Source organism: Armigeres subalbatus, chromosome 2 (assembly GCF_024139115.2).
Source record: "Armigeres subalbatus isolate Guangzhou_Male chromosome 2, GZ_Asu_2, whole genome shotgun sequence".
Taxonomy (NCBI): Eukaryota; Metazoa; Arthropoda; class Insecta; order Diptera; family Culicidae; genus Armigeres; species Armigeres subalbatus.
The window spans coordinates 53,201,792-53,221,482 of NC_085140.1; the positions used below are offsets into that span (position 1 = coordinate 53,201,792).

At 40.8% G+C, this 19,691-nt stretch overlaps 1 protein-coding gene across 5 annotated transcripts in view; it reads right to left on the reverse strand.

The window, feature by feature from the left end:
- Positions 1 to 6,378, reverse strand: part of LOC134208665 (uncharacterized) — a 181,084-nt gene extending 174,706 nt beyond the window's left edge. Inside the window, exons 1-2 of one of the 5 annotated variants that reach the window (XM_062684439.1) lie at positions 6,254 to 6,378; positions 5,196 to 5,405 (exon numbers count right to left, since the gene is read on the reverse strand). In XM_062684439.1, the coding sequence (XP_062540423.1) occupies positions 5,196 to 5,228 (33 nt within the window). In that variant the 5' untranslated portion in view covers positions 5,229 to 5,405; positions 6,254 to 6,378. Of the gene's footprint in view, positions 1 to 5,195; positions 5,767 to 6,108 lie in introns of those variants that run through there. The other 4 variants (XM_062684437.1, XM_062684434.1, XM_062684435.1 and 1 more) reach the window with 4 other exon arrangements.
- Positions 6,379 to 19,691: the final 13,313 nt, after the last annotated feature.

Here is a 19,691-nt window from a genome sequence, read left to right on the forward strand (position 1 = left end):
GAGTGTTCGTGTAATAACGTTTGGTGTTAGAAATCCTCCACTAATATGTAGAACGAAACATCTCTAAGCCGTCTTTTCCTCCATATTGAGAAAGAATACGACGTTTTGGTAAAGCAGCACATAGCGGAGCACATCAGGACACTGCAGATCTTATCTCTGAGATAGAGCAAATGCTGATACTTTGCCAACTGAACTGATTTGCCAATGCTTATGGCATTGCGAACGTTTTGCAGAAGGAGTTTACGCATTTCGTACTGAACAGAAAACTTTTTTTTTTCAACAGATCATCGATCATTTGATGTAACAAGTCTCAATCTCCTGAGGTCGAGTGTGTATTTTCATCCTAAGCTATTTTTTTAGTAATATTTTAGGACTACATATATGTAACGATTTTGAATAGTTTCATATAATTGTTTTATTCCCGGGATCCCGGGAAATCCCAGGAAAATAATATTTTATTTCCCCATTTTCCGGGTGGCTGATTTCCGGGAGGAATGGAAAAGTACATGATGAAAGAGGCTCAAGAGAGGACAACGTTAGCCAGGGCCCAGACATTAGACGAGTAGTTCTCTACAAGTACTAGACATGGTGAAGATCTAACTCGCGTTTGGAGTAGTTGAAAGAAAGGAGGAGGCGAATTATCCACGAGTCGCATCAGCGCTCGAGAGAACCATCTATGGTTACAACGCAAAATCGGACGACTACGATGGGCCTGGCCTGTAGCCAGAATGTCGGACAGCAATCTGGTGAAAATTGCTCTTGACAGCGATCCGACAGTCACAAGAAATCAAGGTACGACAAGGTGGATTGATCAGCTGCAATATTATTAGCGCAGAATAAAATGAATAAATCTTTTACGTACGATACAGATCACTCCGACCTCCGAAATAAATTAAAAAGTTCTCTATAAATTAGGAGAAATTACCTGGACGAACACTCGAAATCTGGGTCACTAGGGTCTAGGATCCCTTCAAACAGCTTTGCAAAGATTTTCCATTCCAAATCTCGATATTTCCATGAATCGATGTCCCTTCAATATCGACTCATAGCCCAAGTAACATTTTAAGTTTTATTCCCCTCTTGGAATGGTTTTCAAGATCAAATCATAAGAACTAACAATAAAACTCATAACTACACGACAACCTTCTGATGACCACTATAAGAGTAAAATATGACCAGGTGGCCCTCTCTAGATAACCACTATAAACCTCTTATAATAGTATTTGGAAACCCCTTCGAAACCACCCGCAAAAATGGAATTTGGCTGCTGCAGCTGTCAAAAATGTTGCTTTAAAAAGGGAAAAAAATATTGCAGGAAATAATAACAAAATGGACTGATGATGAAATTCATGAAGAGGATGTCAACAAAATAAAATTTATCAGGTTTGTTTTTCAATATACTTTCTTTGAAATAAGCTGCGCTTTCGATTTTATGGTGAAATCTAGGAAAAAAATAAGATTGTTTACCACGCGCCGGCAAAATAATGTAGTTTAGCGCTTTAAGCTGAAAACAACTAAAACATCAACATCGTAAATATCCCCCTAATATGTTGATGTTTCTCCTAATTCCAATCATTTAGCAAGAAAAGTGTTCTACGCGATGAAAATATCATTTATTTATGGATTTCAGCGATAAATTTCACCGACCTGAAAATACTTCTCCTTTTCCAATATGGCCATCATGCATTCCGAGCGGAAAAATGTTGCTCTTATTTCACACCGTTATAAACTCTTTGCAATGCAAATATTCTTCATTTGACCACATTACGACTAAAAATTGTGGCTTTGATCGAGCTTTGAAAATATGGCTTATTAAGCTCTTTACCACAACCGTAGAGTTGCTCATAAGATCAATCGGAATTTGACGTTTGAAGCTTTTCCAGTAGATTTATGAGTGGTTTGTTGATAATAATAAGAGCGCCAATAAAACTGAAAACTAGTCATGGCGGTTGCTGTCATAAAACCACTATAAGAATTAAATAAATCCAACAAGCATGGAAATTGTTACTTGGGAGAGGTTTGACTATACTTTGATTTTAAAAGTTATGGTCGCCCTCGAATCAATGTTGAACCAATTATGATTATATATTCTGGGCATCTGAATATATTTTGAGTAATTGTAATTGTATTTGGTTGATTGATCGAAATCGACTTCGAAACATACTGATCATGTACCTGTTCAGCATCTTTCGTATTCGCATTTAACACAAATAGTACCTATGCGACAAAATAAATAATAAATAAACATTCGCGCGTTTGTTCTATTTATCCAGCAAATTAAATAAAAAATCAGAAGAAAAATATCTGCCACTCTATGAACATTTTAAAAGGTTAAAATTTTAAAGGGGTTTAAAAAAATATTAATATTCAAAATATTTGTGTGATACGTTTTGTAAGACAATCATATGAATTAGATGCAGAGACGCTCAAATTAGTAGACGCATCCGCATCTAACAGAGAACATCAACGCTTTAATATGTCGAGCTGAGCTGAAAAAGTATAAGATGTGTAATTGTTCAACTACTACAAGATTTATCATAAGTCAAACGAAAGATTTGAACGTGCAAATGAGAAAAGTTCGTTAGCGTAATTGATTCGAAAGTACCATTCAATAATTTGCTACTTACATCCCTAAAAAAATCTTACAATTATTGTGTAAAACCTTGGTATATACAAAGTATTATAAGCAAGCTAACAATACAAAATAATAATACAAAATTATAAGATTTCAATATAATGGTTGCATTGAAAACATCCGAAATTGTATATGACAAAATTTTATACAATTCCTGTAAAGTTCTTATGCAGAACTGTATTAAAATCAGCTATTCGCTGGTTGGGTGTAAAATGAAAACTTTGCAAAATGCCTATTACAAATTAATTTTTAAATCACAGTACCAGTGATAGACAAACAGCTGACGTTACATTAGAAAAAAAAAACCTCTTGAAAATCGTCACCATTGTTTGTGTCTATGTCATAAAATAATATTCTAATGAGATGCTATATCTGTTCGAATTAGGAAACAAAATTTTTTACACTTTTCAATTATATGGGATCTAATTTAACAACTTTGTTCATTGGATTGCCTTCCCGTCTGAATTTATTTCTAAAGTTAATTAAAACATCGAGTATTTGTTCTCAATGCCAATTTAATAGAACACGCCTGAAATCTGAGCAAATTTGAGGAGTTCGTGACTGCTCGGGTTTTTGGACTCAAACGTGTATGTATAAAAAAATAGTAATTAGTGCAACTAGTTGCAAAAAGATAATTTATTCAGAACGAGTCAAGTACGAGACACTGAAGATGGCCTTACAATAGAGGTCAAAATACGTATCTGTCAAAGTGACAATCAAGAGATGGAATTAAATATGATAGTACGAACTCGTCTCGTCTTGCCTTATCAAAAAGATTTTCATTAAGAAAATTATTTTTAACTTTTTAGTGGAATGTCTTCACTTGTCATAAGACGAGTTTGTACAATCCCATTGAAATTCCACCACTTAATTGTATCTTGACAGATACGTATTTCGACCTCAACAGTAAGGCCGTCTTCAGTGTCTCGTACTTGACTCGACTCGAAGTTGTTTCTTATTTTTTGTTTCTTATTTTGTTGTTGTTTCTTATTTTTGTGATTTTTTCAGCAGTGAGCACCCATGTTTGCAAAAAGAAGCAACAAGATAAGTGCTGTATGTTTTGTTGTGAAATGAGATGAATATATGTTCAGACCAGATCTTTACTGTACGGCAAATCCTTCAAAAATGCCGTGAATACCAGGTCCCAACGCACCATCTGTTCGTTGATTTCACGGCGGCATACGACAGTATAGACCGCGTAGAGCTATGGAAAATTATGGACGAGAACAGCTTCCCTGGGAAGCTTACCAGACTGATCAAAGCAACGGTGGATGGTGTGCAAAACTGTGTGAAGATTTCGGGCGAACACTCCAGTTCGTTCGAATCGCGCCGGGGACTAAGACAAGGTGATGGACTTTCGTGCCTGTTGTTCAACATTGCGCTAGAAGGTGTCATGCGGAGAGCCGGGTGTAACAGACGGGGTACGATTTTCAACAGATCCAGTCAATTTATTTGCTTCGCGGATGACATGGACATTGTCGGCCGAACATTTGCAAAGGTGGCAGAACTGTACACCCACCTGAAACGTGAAGCAACAAAAGTTGGACTGGTGGTGAATGCGTCAAAGACAAAGTACATGCTTGTGGGCGGAACCGAGCGCGACAGGGCCCGCCTGGGAAGCAATGTTACGATAGACGGGGATACCTTCGAGGTGGTCGAGGAATTCGTCTACCTCGGATCCTTGCTAACGGCTGACAACAACGTTAGTCGTGAAATACGAAGGCATCATCTGTGGAAGTCGGGCCTACTACGGGCTACAGAAGAAACTGCGGTCGAAAAAGATTCGCCACCGCACCAAATGTGTCATGTGCAAGACGCTTATAAGACCGGTTGTCCTCTACGGACATGAAACATGGACAATGCTCGAGGAGGACTTGCAAGCACTCGGAGTATTCGAGAGACGGGTGCTTAGGACCATCTTTGGCGGTGTGCAATAAGACGGTGTGTGGCGGCGAAGAATGAACCATGAGATCGCCCAACTCTACGGCGAACCCAGTATCCAGAAGGTAGCTAAAGCCGGAAGGGTACGATGGGCAGGACATGTTGCAAGAATGCCGGACAGCAACCCTGCAAAGATGGTGTTCGCTCCCGATCCGGCAGGTACGAGACGGCGTGGAGCGCAGCGAGCGAGATGGGCAGACCAGGTGCTAAACGACTTGGCGAGCGTGGGGCGTATCCGAGGATGGAGAGATGCGGCCTCGAACCGTGTATTGTGGCGTCAAATTGTTGATTCAGTGTTATCTGTTTAGATGTAAACTAAATAAATGAATGAATATGTTCAGTGAGATGGAAAACGGAGCAGTTCCCCTATATGCCAAGTTTCCATATATCTAGTTTCTACAGATTATGATAGGTTCTCATACAAAATTGTACATCGCCTGGTAGGCTACAGAACATATTGTAAGAATTATCATAAAATATTCTCCTCAAAAAGTTATAAGTAATTTATGCACGTTCCACTAGACGATCTTGCAAAACCTATAGAATGAAAACAATTCGGTTTTTGCACAAGTCAAAATAATATGTACCTAATAAAAAATAACAATCCATAATCACTTACCATCAAAATGAGTACTTCCACTCTCCGCATCATTTTTCCAATCTTGGCAAATTTGTGCCCAGGGAGTCTAGTTTCAAAACAGCAGTGCTTTCTCCGATCAACCACAGTTGCACATTCGCCTCGCTTACAAACCAGATATGTCCGCCCAGGAAACAGAAGTTCACTTTCGATTTCTTTTCCTATTTTCTACGAAGCCCACCGGGGAAAAACCTATCGAAGAGCGAAACTTAACCCACGGCAATCCTCAAACTCGATACGATTACTTTTTTCCTAATTAGGAACACTCGTACACTTTTCCAGGCTATCCACTTCACGGAACCCGCAAATGTAAACGGACTTGATCATGGGCAGATTATAATTCCTAATTATAGTGCTTCTAGCGTTTCCTTAATTTGTTCATTTGATTTTATAATTTTCTCGCATTCGTTTTTGACACACTTGACACAAATTTAACACTTTTGTATCAAGTAACTTCGCGTAGATTTCTCTTCTTGCGGCAATTGGCGGTTCTTCCACTTATTCAATTCCCACACTAGTAAAAAGAATTCATAATTGAACATTCATCACTGAACGAGATCATGCGTTAAACGTTTGCATTGATAATTTGCATTCCTTGCCCATTGATCGCGAATTGCAAAGCTTCCGGAGGCAAATCGGCTGGACAGAACAGAGAAAGAAAGATTCCAACGGCATCACCAACCAAGCGATAACCGCGGGAGATTTCCTCAGTTCTGCACAACAAACGCCAAAGCTAACTGCATATCGCGCACCAAACACCACTGAGCGAATTCGATATCGTCGATTATCGGAAAGCGAGTGAAAACTCTTCAGCCGGAATCCACAATCACAAGCAAAATAAATCAGAAAATTAATTCTGCCAATTTTCCTTCCTCTAATTACTCTAAATACAGACACGAAGTAACCGGGATCAATAAGAAAGCGGGCTCTTCATGTAGCACAAAATATCGTTCAAATTCGCGCGTTCACGTGCTCTAACGGATTTAAAACCACACGCGAAACTCTAAGAAAATTACTCCTTCACTATTAGAGTTAGAGACCTTTCGCTCAAGAGGCGCACATCAGACCGAAGCGATGGTCAAACGCAAACTGAACTGATTTTGGAGTATGAACTCTTTTTACTGTGCCACACCACTATCGGCGGTGTTGACTTTGACTGAAGAAGAACTGCTTCTGTGGGCTGACGCTGGAAAATGCTGGTAGCGGAGTAAAAGCCCAACAACCGAAGTGGTTAGAGCGGAGAAGAGCGAGAATCAACAACAGCCATGTGGGTGCTGCAGCCGGCTAGTCTTCCACTCTGGACTGGAAAGCTTAGGTACGTGAGAGGTTGCTGGACGCTCTTCCGTCCGCTGAGAGCGGCAGATGCAATTTCAATTGCCGCGCGCGCTGAATGGGGTGGAAAAGTGGAAAATTGTGTTGCACTGGCAAAGAGACACGATCGCCCACACGATAGTTCACCGGCTGGGTGGATTGGGCGAGGGTGGAAGTAATGGTGGGTGGACAAAATGAGAGAATGAGAAAAGAGAATAGAAATGTTTTGAATTTTGGCGTTGTTGGTTAGAAAGCTTCCAAGGGAACGGATTTAAGTAGGTAAATGTCCCACAATGACATGCGAGTGCTGCGAGATGTAGTAAGTTGCTGCAACTGCCGCTTTGAATAGCATAGCGGTCAACCACTTGATTCAACGTCAAATATAGAGATTTTAAGGACTTAAAATTGTCCTAAGGTTTCGACAAACTTTCTTATTCTACACTGCTTTTTTTAACTAATTTTGTTTGTCTAATTATCTAATGCATGCATTAGATAGGTGTTCCGTGCTTTCTTAATACTATCATCATTATTTGCTATGTTAGGTACATTTTTAGTTATTATTAATACATTTCAATTGCCTCTGGCAGTTAAGATTTTTCCTCTGGTTGAATTAAATCATGTAGGAGTTATAATGCTTTTAACTTTAACAGTTCTACACTGCTTTGTTTTTCTCTTCAATAAGGCGTAGTTGATCACTATTGAATTTGAAAACGATTGATATTATCTTTGCTAATGAGAGAAAGGCAGTACCAGTGATCACTAGGGGAGGAGGTTCAGTTGTGGGCACCCTTTTGTGTTTGGTCCATAACTTTGGTCCTGGTTGATCTTATGTCGACATTTGCATAGCAATCGAAAGCCAAACTTATAACCTTACTACTAGCAAAGGAATTAATATGATTTCATCGATTTAGAAAAAAATATTGACAATTTAGAAAATTTGACATTTTTGGACATTTTCATTTCGTGGTTCGGTTGTGGGCACCCTTGAAAACTTAGCTAAAAATAAAGAAGCATGAATAAAAACCACCCAGATTTAAAGACAAGGAATAATTTATTCATTCTAAAAGCCAGGAGACGCTAAAAAAACTCAAATCAATTCACCTAGCAGTGATGATGCCTCCCTCGGTGCATTAAGGAGGATGTTGAAAAAAATCACATAAGAAAGGTCTAAATAGCACTTTAGGTAAATGGGTTTTAATTTTTCATTGATTTACGTTTTATTGGTATGCATCACAGTCAAAAAAATCCTGATTAATCACCCTAGCGGCAATAGTGCCTTTCTCGTTCATTTCAAAAAATAATATTTTGGCCATAAATTTTGATCCCATAGTCCGATCTGACCAATTCAATAGGAATCAATAGGAAACAATGGGAAAGCATTCCCCGTCGAATGCAACTTGTTGCAAGCAAATCGGTCAACGCTTTGTTCCAAAAAGTGTGTGTATAATGACTAGACATGCCCAGAGAACAAAAATATTAAATAAACTCATTATTTCGAACAATTATGTCAAACTTATTATAAAAACTGCATAAAAACGTTATTAAAAATAAGTTAAGGGACAAGTAAAACGATATTGAATGATTTATCAATAAAATGAGGGTGAACATAACCGAACCAATAAAGGTGCCAACAACCGAATTTCGAAGCCTTTTTGGAACGAGAAGAAAAAAAAATTCGCGCTAAAATTTTGATGGCAATCGACATTGGGCCTCAAAATAGATTAAATTTACTTTGTTTCTAGTTCAAAGTAGAGATGCCCATCCGGTTTGATATTGAGCACAAAACATCATGCTATTATAGCAAACAAATGACGGTTGTCAGAATGACAGCATCACTTATCTGTCAAAAGATACATAGGGGTGCCCAGACCCGTACGGTGCCCACAACCGAGCCTCCTCCCCTACTAAGTGAATTGGTTTTTAGCATTAGAAAAAAATATTCACAATGAATGACCTTTGTAAATTCATCCGGGTGTTCCTTTGGAACTTCCTCTTGCTTTTAGTAAAACCATACAAAATTCCTTCTGAAATTGCTGCAGGAATTATTCCGGAAACTCTCCGGCAATTTATTAAAGAAAGAATTATAAAATCCTTAAGGAACTTTCGGAAAAGTTTCTAACGGAAATGTCAATAACAGTTTCATATGAAATTTCCACGGAACTCCTAATTCCTGAATGATTCCTGAAAACACGTGAATTTTTGATTTCCAAAAGAATCTCTGAAGGAATATTCGAATGCCTTAAGAAATTTCTAAATAAATTTCAAGAGGAATGTACGAAGGAGTTTTTTTAACAAGAATTCCTGGATAAATTTATGAAGATATTCCTGAGAAGAATTTCTAATTTTTTCCTAGAGTTTCGGAAAGGATTCATTAAGAATCACTGCAAGAATTTGTTTGAGAAAATCCTGAAACAATTTCTGATGCAATTCATTGAAAAAAATTTAAGGAGTTCCTTATTCATTTTCGGCAGGCATTCCTAAAGTAATTTCCAAAGGAATCCATGAGGAAGTTTTTAAAAAGAATTCTCCTGAAAAATTTTTGAAAGGTTCTCCTGAAACAATTTTCGTAGTTATCCTTGAAGGAATTTCTGAAAGGTTTTCCGTAGGAATTGCAATGGAATTTGCACATTTTTAATAGATTAATGAAGGATTTATCGAAATAATTTCTAAAAGAATTTCGGAAGAAATTTTTAAAGGAATTATCGAAGGAATCTCCAGAAGCTTTTCCGAGGGCACCTCTGAAAGAATTTTCGAAGAAATTTCGCAAGGTATTTCCGAAAATAATTTGGACTTTCCAAGCAATTTCTGAAGTAATGTCTGAAGGATTTCTCCTAAAACCATTTCCGAAGGGATTCCTAAAACTATTTCCGTAGGTATTCCTGAAGGAATTCCCGAAGGATTTTCCATAGGTATTTCCGAAGAATTTTCCAAAGGAATTCTTAAGGGAATTCCCAAAATAGTTTCTAAAAGAATTCGTAAATGAATTTCCGAACGGAATTACTGAATTAAATTCTGTAGGAATTTCCGACATTCATAAATTTCTGAAAGAAATTTTCCTCAGGAATTTCTGCACAACTCCCTCCAGGATTTTTTTTTCTTCAGAAATGCTTTGAAATATCCGTCACAAACTCCTCCAAAAATTCCAATGAGATTTCCTATTTCATTCATCTATAGTTTTCCGGTGGAGTTTTTTCAACGAAATTTCCAGAATAATTCCTACATGAACTTTGGAAGGATTCTCACATTGAAATTTCTGGAGAAATTTATGAAGGCCTCTCGGGAGGTTATTCCTGGAGGAATATTCAAATATATTTTAGAAAGAATTTCCGAAGAACATCCTGAATAGATTTGGGACAAGAATTTGAAAACGATTTTCTGAAGGAATTGTTGAAGCAATATCCTAAGGAAATATTAAAAGAATCCTCTGAAGAATTCCTAATGAAATTTTCAAACTATTTGCTATTGGAATTTTCATATATTTTTTCAGATTTCTACAAGAATTTCTTCAGGAACATCTGCCTGGAATTTCTCCGGGAAGTCCTCCGAAAATTCGGACAGCATTAAAACAAATTCCTGTTTTGAATCTGGAATTAAAAAACAAAAATATCGGGATTTTAGTCGATCCATCATCATTCTTCTTCGGATATTCTTTAGAATTCCTTAGGAATTAACTTCAGGAGTGGCTTGTGAAGTTTATTCAGTAATCAAATCATTCAGGGGATATTTCATTAATTTATTCAAAGGTATGTTCGGAAAATCTTCCCCCAGAAATTAAATCGGTTAGTCACCCAGAAATTCTTTCAGGCATACTTTCGAACATTATTTTAGGAATTCCATCGTGAACTTCTACTCTCTTCTCGAGGAAATTCTTCAAAAATCCCCCGCAAATAAATCTAGAAATACGAAATTCTTTCAAAAAATTCCTTCAAAAATTTGTCTATGATTTTTTTCAGAAACTACTCCGAAATTTCCTTCGGGAATTCGTTTAACAATACTACTTTCGGAAATTTTTCCAGGTATTTCATCGAAAATTTAATACCATCAGCTCCCGTAATTCCGCTTGAATTTTCCAACGAATTTCTAAAAGAGTTTCCGGAGGAACTTGTGAAGGATTTTCCAAAATTCTTGAATTTCTCAGTGAATTCCTCCTGGAATTTCTTCGAAATTTCCTCCAGTGGTTCTCTCGGCAAATTCGTAGGAAATTACTTTGGAGATAGAGCCAGAAATTCTTTCGGAAGCGCTTTGAGAATTTCTTCAGAAATGCTTTCCCACGTTTCTTCGAAAATTGCTTCGGAAATTCCTTAACGAAATATTTTAAAAATTTCTTCGGAAATTCTTTTAGAAACTCCATCGGAAATTGCTTTGGAAATTAATGGTTAGAATTTCTACGAAAAATTGCTTCCCTCCGGAAATTTATTTTTTATTTCTTTTGGAAATGGCTTCAGGAATGTCTTTGGAAATTGGTTTAGTAATTCCTTCGAAAGTTTTCAAGAAATTACTTCAGGAATTTCTTAAATATTTTTTCCAGTATTCTTATGAAATCTTTCGGAAACTCTGGGAAGAAATTGTAGGAGTTCTTCCAGGAATTCTCTCGATTGTTTTTATATTTCTTCGGATATTCCATAAAGATTTTTTTCTGGAATTACTTCTGAAATTCATTCAGAAACTTTTTTGGGATCATTCGGATATTACTTCAAAAGTTCTTTCGTAAATTTCATCTGGAAATTGCTTTGAAATTTTCTTTAGAAACTCTTCCAAAAATTTCTTTAGTATTTCCTATCTTATTCTTTAATAAATTCTCGAGAAAATCTTTCAACAAAATTTCCGACATAGTTCTTGTCGGAATTTCGAAATAAATTTCATATAAAACCAAGAAGAATTTCCTAAGGATTTTCTGGAGGAAGTTTCTAAAGTATTTCCAACGAAATTTTCAATGGAATTTAAAAGGTGTTTCCAAAGAAATTTCTAAAAGAATTCGTAAAATTTTCGAAATTTTCTTTGAATTGAATTTTCTGGAAAATCCCTAGACTAAATTCCGGAAAATTTTTTGGAGTAACGTCCGAAGAAATTCCTGGACAAACTTAATGTCGAAAATGCCTTCAAGAGTATCGTTGTTACTTCCGTTAGCAATTCGTTGGGAAACTCCTAAGGAAATTTCTGAAATTTTGTCCTAGATTTGTGGAAGCGAATTTTGCAGGAAATTATGGAGGAATTATTGGAGAATTTTCCCAAGGAATGAAATTTGCCATGGTATCCGAAAGAACACCTGAAATAATTTTTGAATTGGAAGCTTTTAAAAAATAATCCAAAGAATTTCTAGAGCACTTTCCAATAAATTAGACGTTTGCATTGCATTTTAGAGACGAAAAATGCAATAGAAATTTCGTAATATTTGAAACTTCCTGACATTTTTTTAATTAGTGATAAGTTAACTGATTAACGCCCCCAGTGATAAGTTAACTGATTAACGCCCCCAATTGTAGTTCTTACTAGGGATCCTATAATGAGAGATAAGCGAAAGCGGCCATTCCCAAGTAACATTTCAAGTTTTATTCCGCTCTAGAAATGGTTTTCAAGATCGAATTACAAGAACTGACAATAAAACCCATTACTACAGGATTACCTTCTGATGACCACTATAAGAGTAAGATATGTCCAAGTGGCCCTCTCTAGATTACCACTATAAACCTCTTATAAGAGTATTAAAAAATCCGTTTCAAGCCGCCCGCAAAAAAAGGGAATTTGGCTGCGGCAGCTGTCAAAAAATTGCTTTGAAAAAAGAGAAACAAAATCTTGCAAACAAATAATAACAAACTAAAGTGTTGATGAAAATCATGATGAGGATGACTACAAAATAATACTTTTTTAAGTTTTTTCTCCAATGTGCTTTCATGGAAACGAGGTGCGCGCTCGATTTCATGGTGAAAGCTAGTGCAAAAATGAGATTAAGCACTACGCGCCCGCAAAATAATATAGTTTTGGGCAATGAATTTAAAATTATTATAATATCAATAACGTAAATCTTCGCTAAACTAATTGATATTACACCCAGATATGTTTGTTTTTTATATCCTTTACCAAAAATGTGTCTTTTTGCGGCGAAAACACCGTCTAATCATAAATTCCAGTGATAAATTTCACTGACTTGAGGATGGTTCTCCATTTCCAATATGGCCATCATAGATTTCGATCAGAAAAATGTTGCTCTTATTAAACACCGTTATAAACCCTTTGCAATGTAAATATTCTTATTGGGGTTATTCATTTGACCACATTACGACCCAAAATTATGGCTTTGATCAAGCTTTGAAAATTAGACTTATTATGCTCTTCGTTACAACCGTTACAAGAGCTGCTAACAAGACCAGTCGGCATTTGACGTTTGAAGCTTTTCGAATAGATTTATTAGAGGTTTATTGATAGCAATAAGATCGCTAATAAATCTGAGCAACTAGCCATGGTGACTGCTGTCATAAATCCGCTATAAGAATTAAATAAATCTAACAAGCATGAAAATTGTTACTTGGGATTGTAAGCCAATCGTGCATAGAGAACTGTCAAGCCGTGAGCCAAATGAACGTTGTTATTGTTGCAGATTGAGAGGTATTGAGATTCTTATGGAATTGATTTTCAGAAAAGTTTCATCGAATAAACATTTTGTTTTACTTTTGCGAGTAGAAGTATATATGTATTGCACTTTTATTTGACAATGCTTATTTAAACACTATTAGTGCTTGTCATAAGACGAGTTTATACAATCCCATTGAATTCCACCACTTAATTGTATCTTGACAGATACGTATTTCGACCTCAACAGTAAGGCCGTCTTCAGTGCCTCGTACTTGACTCGACTTACGAGGCACTGAAGACGGCCTTACTGTTGAGGTCGAAATACGTATCTGTCAAGATACAATTAAGTGGTGGAATTCAATGGGATTGTATAAACTCGTCTTATGACAAGTGAAGACATCCCACTAAAAAGCTCAAAATAATTTTCTTATCACTATTAGTGGACAGACAAACATATTCCAAATTGTTATCAAATGCAAAGTCATATACAAGTTTCAACATTTTGCGCTGCGGTAAGTGCTGGAAGCGTTTGCCAACAAAAGTGACAGCGTTGCTAAATCGTCTAGAAAAGTATTTGCATATCTCTCATTATAGAATCCCTAGTTCATACTACTGACGCCAAATTATAAATAAAGTAATTACGTAAAAAATGCTGGAACCCCACCATTACCAGAGCTCTGGCACCGCCAGTGTTTTGTAGTTCCAGATATAAATCCTGCCTACTCTGATCGGTTTGGTCCGTTCGCAAAAATACCAGAGGAGTGTAGTTTTATCATGAGTGATATGAAAAACAAAGAGAACTGCATCTACCCAAGTTTGATGTTCCGTGAAAGAAGCCAAATTTGAGTTTCTCCATCATAGTATCGGTGTAGGTGGTAGAACGAAGTTAATCGAAGTCTAAAACAAGGTGATAGACTTTCGTGTCTAATATTTAACATTGCGCTAGAAGGTGTCATGCAGAGTGCCGAGGTACTATTTTCAACAGATCTAGCCAATTTGTTTGTTTCGCTGATGACATGGACATTGTCGGCCGAACATTTGCAAAGGTGGCAGAACTGTACACCCGCCTGAAACGTGAGGCAACAAAAATTAAACTGGTGGCGAATGCATCGAAGACAAAGTACTATAGTTGGTGGAACAGAGCGCGAACCCAATGAGTTTAGCACCGCCCAAACGTTGACCGATTTGACTGAAATTTTGTCCAAAGCATCGGGGCATTAAAAAGAACGAAATAAGAGGACGGCCCATCAAAAAATTGAAATAAGTTTTTTCCATATTTATTTGAGCCACCCTAATGCCCAGGGTGTCGAGAAAGGTTTCAACCCGAAAACATCCGAGACCGGATCAAGAATCAAATTCGCCATCGCCGGATTAGCAATCCTACGCCTTTGCTCGAAAGGCTACATAAGACTCGGCTGATAATAATGTTAATCGTGAAATACGAAGTCGAATCATTTGGGGAAGTCGGGCCTACTAAGGGCTCCAGAAAAAACTGCGGTCAAAAAAGATTCACACCCGCATCAAATGTTTTTTTTTTTTTTTTTTTTTTTTTCTTGAGCAAGGGTAAACGGAAATCTGCAACCAGACACCTGAGGAGGTACTCAGGTAGTGTGGGGATGGGTATGTCATGTAACTCTTACCCGACCCACTAAAACCAAAACCCTTTCGCCAGTCCGTACCCCCGGCCCGCAATTAAGCAATACATCAGGGGGACTATTGAGAACGCTCACGCCTATGCTAACGCACTTGACGTCAATACACACAACATCGACTTCAAGGGTGGCTACCTCACCACCCGTCGATCGCAAGCTATGATAGTACGAGCACCCCGACAACAACCACCGCGCGTGAACCGCAATGACCTCTATATCTACATACTGAGGTCCCCGCAGCCCACCCGCGACATGTTGGTTGTCGGGGTGAGCAAGGTGTTCACTGCATCACAGGTGCCCTTACTGCACTCGTTGGTTTTGTTCAAGACGCCACCACCGCTGCAGTTTCGACATGATCTGTTGAGATGCTGTGTTCACCGCATTCCATATAGCTTCTTCCCGGCACATCCTCTCGACGAGGTTGTCCGGGGTTGTATCCATACCACTAATAAGCAGCATGGTATTGCGTTCTACCTCGAATCGCGGGCATGCGAACATCACATGCTCTGCCGATTCTACCTCACCTACACATTCAGGACACTCCGCAGAATCTGCGAAGCCAAACCTGTGTAGGAATTTCTTAAAGCAGCCATGTTCAGACAACACCTGTGTTAGGTGGAAGTTGACTTGACCATGCTTCCTATCAACCCAGTTGGACACATCTGGAATCAGTCTGTGGGTCCAACGACCTTTGACTGCGGTGTCCCATGCTCTTTGCCATTTGAGCAACGAAGCTGCTCTCTTGACACGTCGCACTTGCACCGAGTCCCTTTCGTTGTAGCACTCCACATCCTCCTCTAGGAGTGTGTCAATCGGCATCATTCCAGCTATAACGCACACCGCCTCATATGATATGGTGCGATATGCGCTCGCGACACGTAAGCACATCAGCCGGTGTACTCTGATCAATTTCTTTACCTTGTACTCGGCTTTTAGTGCTACGGCCCATGCCGGCACGCCATAACGGATGATAGACAATGCTACGCCAGCTATCAGCCTACGCACTTGACTATGCACCGCCGATCTGTTGGACATCATTCGTGATAAAGATTTTATCGCCAATGAAGCCCGCTGACATGCATAATCGACGTGGCTCGTAAAATTGAGCTTATCATCGATCATCACGCCCAGATGCTTGAGAGACCTCACGGAGTTAACTGTGCAGGTCCCTACTCTTATCCTAGCCTGTTGCAACCCATGACGGTTATGCACTACCACGACTTCCGTCTTTTGGTGTGCAAGGGATAACCGTCTCGAGTTGAGCCATTCCTCCACTCTGCCAATCGCGTATGAAGCCTTCAGTTCGACTTCGTCGAGAGTGTCACCTGCTACTTCTAGCATTACGTCATCCGCGAAGCCTTCTATCTTTACTCCGGCCGGGAGACTTAAGCGCAATACTCCGTCGTACATAATATTCCACAGAACCGGTCCGAGGATCGATCCCTGTGGAACACCCGCGGACACTACGATCGACTTTTGACCAGCATCAGTGTCGTATAACAACACCCTATTCTGAAAATAGCTTTTCAGTATCCTGCACAGGTAATCCGGAACTCTCAATCGGTGCAGGGAGTCAGCAATTGCTGCCCAGCTAGCATTGTTAAACGCGTTTTTACATCAAGTGTAATCAACGCGCAGTACCTAATACCTCTTCTGTTTAAACCTCTCGCTATCTTTGCCGTATCCGTTACCGCTCGAATTGCTTCGATGGTAGAACGGCCCTTACGGAAGCCATACTGGTTGCTAGATAAGCCACCAGCACACTCTGTATAGGCCGACAATCTATTCAGAATGACCCTCTCTAGCAGCTTTCCAGCTGTGTCGAGTAGGCAAATTGGTCTGTATGCCGAAGGATCCCCGGCTGTTTGCCAGGCTTCGGTAATAGCACCAATTTCTGCCGTTTCCATCGATCTGGGAAGTTTCCTTCGTCCATGCATCTCTGGAGGCAGCTCCTGAACATATCTGGATTGGCAAGAATGGCGTGTTTAAGGGCCAGGTTTGGAATACCATCCGGGCCTGGCGCCTTATTGAGCTTAAGTTTTCTTGCTGCTACGATAAGCTCTTCGTTAGTCACTAGCGGTACCACGTCAACTGACTCGTAGGGAGTAGCGGGCCAGTTCGATGATTCATGCCTCGGAAACAACCTGTCTACTATTTTGGCCAACATCCCGGAGATTTCTCAGGTGGCGTGCTATTGGTCCTAGCCATCACCATCCTGTATGCATCTCCCCATGGATTGTCGTTTGCCATCCTGCACAGCCGCTCGAAGCAGGCTCTCTTACTACATTTGATCTCGTAGTTCAGAGCTCTGCTCGCTGTCTGGAACACCCTGCGTCTCTCGACCTTATCAGCGTCTGTTCTGGCACGTCGCAGCCTTCTCTTTGCTCGAAGACAGGTTCTACGAAGGTCTGCAATTGTGTCAGTCCACCAGTACACAGGTTGCCGGTTTCCGGGAGGTTTGGTCCTCCTAGGCATCGTCACATCGCATGCACGGGTTAGTACATCGATTAACTCGTCGCCACTTAATCCCGTTGTTCGCGTCTCCCATCGTAGTGATTCCTCCAAGAGTTCTGGGTTGAACTGCGAGGTGCGCCATCCTAGATCGGCTTTGCCGATCCGCCTTGTGGCTACGAGGGTATACCGGATCATAAAACGAATTTCCTGATGATCGCTGGAGGTATGCCCCTCATGAACCTCCCATTCTGGCTCCACCGTCCATCCCGCGCTGCAGAAGGTCACATCGATGCATGAATCACCGTTCGGTCCCCTGAACGTTGGCACTTGGCCTTCATTCAGCAGGACTACGTTTAGTACCGCTAGCGACTCTAGCAGGGTATGACCTCTGGCGTTTGTGGACCGGGATCCCCAGTCCACTGCCCACGCATTGAAGTCGCCTGCTACAACTAACGGTTTTAAGCCAGTTAGTCTTGCTGCAAGAATATCTACTACCCTAGTAAACTGCACTATACTCCACCTGGGAGGACAGTAGCAGCTACAAAAGTAAACACCGTTTACCTTTGCTATAACGAAACCCTCATCGTCAGGTGATGATATTATCTCCTGAATGGGATATCGCCCGCAAGTCCAGATGGCCACCATCTGGGACTTATCCGCAATCCAACTACCGTTACCGGCAGGGATGCGATAAGGATCGGACAGCAAGGCTACATCAGCTTTACACTCAGTAACCGACTGTTGTAGCAGCAATTGAGCCGCCTCGCAGTGGTTCAGGTTAAGCTGTGTTACCTGCGTGTCTGGGTCCTTCTAGAGGCCGGACAAGCCTGGACACCGGTGAGGTGTCTGTTGTCTGTACCCGGGGGACAGATCAGACACCTTGGTGCAGCCTGACAGGTGCGAGCTTGGTGGCCTTCAGCTCCACACCTACGGCATAGCTTACTGCGATCAGGTCCTTTACAGTCATAAGACTTATGACCGTTGCCAAGACACCTGAAACAGGTCTGAAGTGGTTGGCTTATACTTAGCGGACATACCGACCAACCCACTTTCAGTTTAGCCTTATCCATTACCTTTTGGCCTCAGCCTGAGGTACTTGGAATGAGGCAACCTGCATTCCATGAAGCTTTTGCGTAACCGAACCGTAGATTCCTGGATCTCGACATTGCACTGATCTCTCAGTGCGTCGACCAGGTCTCGAGCCTCGGTTACTTCCATCCAGGCCCTTGCACTGGATGTTCGAAACTGGACATAGGGCTCTTACTTGAACCCCATCGCCCAGGACTTCCTCTGTCAACTTTTTGTACTCAGAACTCTTCTGAGCAGCATCCCGCTTCAAGACGAGAATCATCTCGCCTCTCCGCGTCCTTCGGATGCAGTTGACATCCTCTCCTAGGCCAGCGAGTTTGTCATTAACTCTCATGGCCTTCAAGACTTCGGCGTAGCTCTTATCGTCAGTACTGACGATAATCGCCTCACCTCTATCTTTACGCTTACCACTGACATTGGAAGGTTCACCCGTCGTCTTCTGGGCTCTACCCTTCTTAACAGTGGCGCGTATCGCTCCGCCTGCCGCTTTCTCTGCGGTCTGCTGTCGTTGTCGTCTCGCCTTCTTGGGGTTCACGACTTCCCTCCAGGGTAGGTCTTCCTCCCGGCGAGCTTCAGTGGTCCTCACTGGTGGAGGCACTGGGTTCAACGGCTTGGGATGGCCATCCTTCTGCTCGACCTTCTTCCTTTTCGCTGACTTCGGGGCTGCGGAATTCTCGACAGCTGTTTTCAGGTTCGCCTCCTGCGTAACCTTACTCAGCTTCGGAGTCGCTCCCGTTACAGCCATCCTTTTGCGGAGTTCCTCGACCTGGCTCTCCGCCAGTCGTTTGCCCTCGGACAAGAGACGAATTTTCAATTCCGCCTCCTCTTTGTCCTTATCCGCCTGCTTCCGCTCCTTGACGAGTTTGCGGAGCTCTTTCTCTGCACTCTTACTGGCCTCTAGTAGGGACCTCCACGCCGTTTTGGCCTCAACTACTAGGGCACAGAGTGCCTGTACAGCAAGTTTCAAGTCCTTGCTGTAGTTAACCCGGTTGTCTAGGAAGGACATAATCACGTCGGATACTTCCGTGACTACTTCCATCGTGTGACCACCGCGTTCTTCGTGGTTCGCCATCACAGATTTGATGACGCGGGTCAGGGTAGGGCCGTCCATCTTTACTTCAACCGGCACCTCCTCAGACCCTCCACGGGCTTCACCATCGCCTTCCCCGGCGATCTTTGGGGAGACCTTTCCAGGCCGCTGCGTCTGGTGAAAGGGTTCTCCTTACCACCATTCGCTTCACCTCCTTCCTTCGTCGTTTTTGTTTAATGGGATTACTCATGTCTGATGGGTCCCCTTGCGGCTGCTGTCGAATCCTGCTGGTGTAGTCGCCTTCACGATCCCATGGTTATCTATACATACCTTGCGGCATGCAGGAGGCCATGCGAGGGTTGACACTTTCGT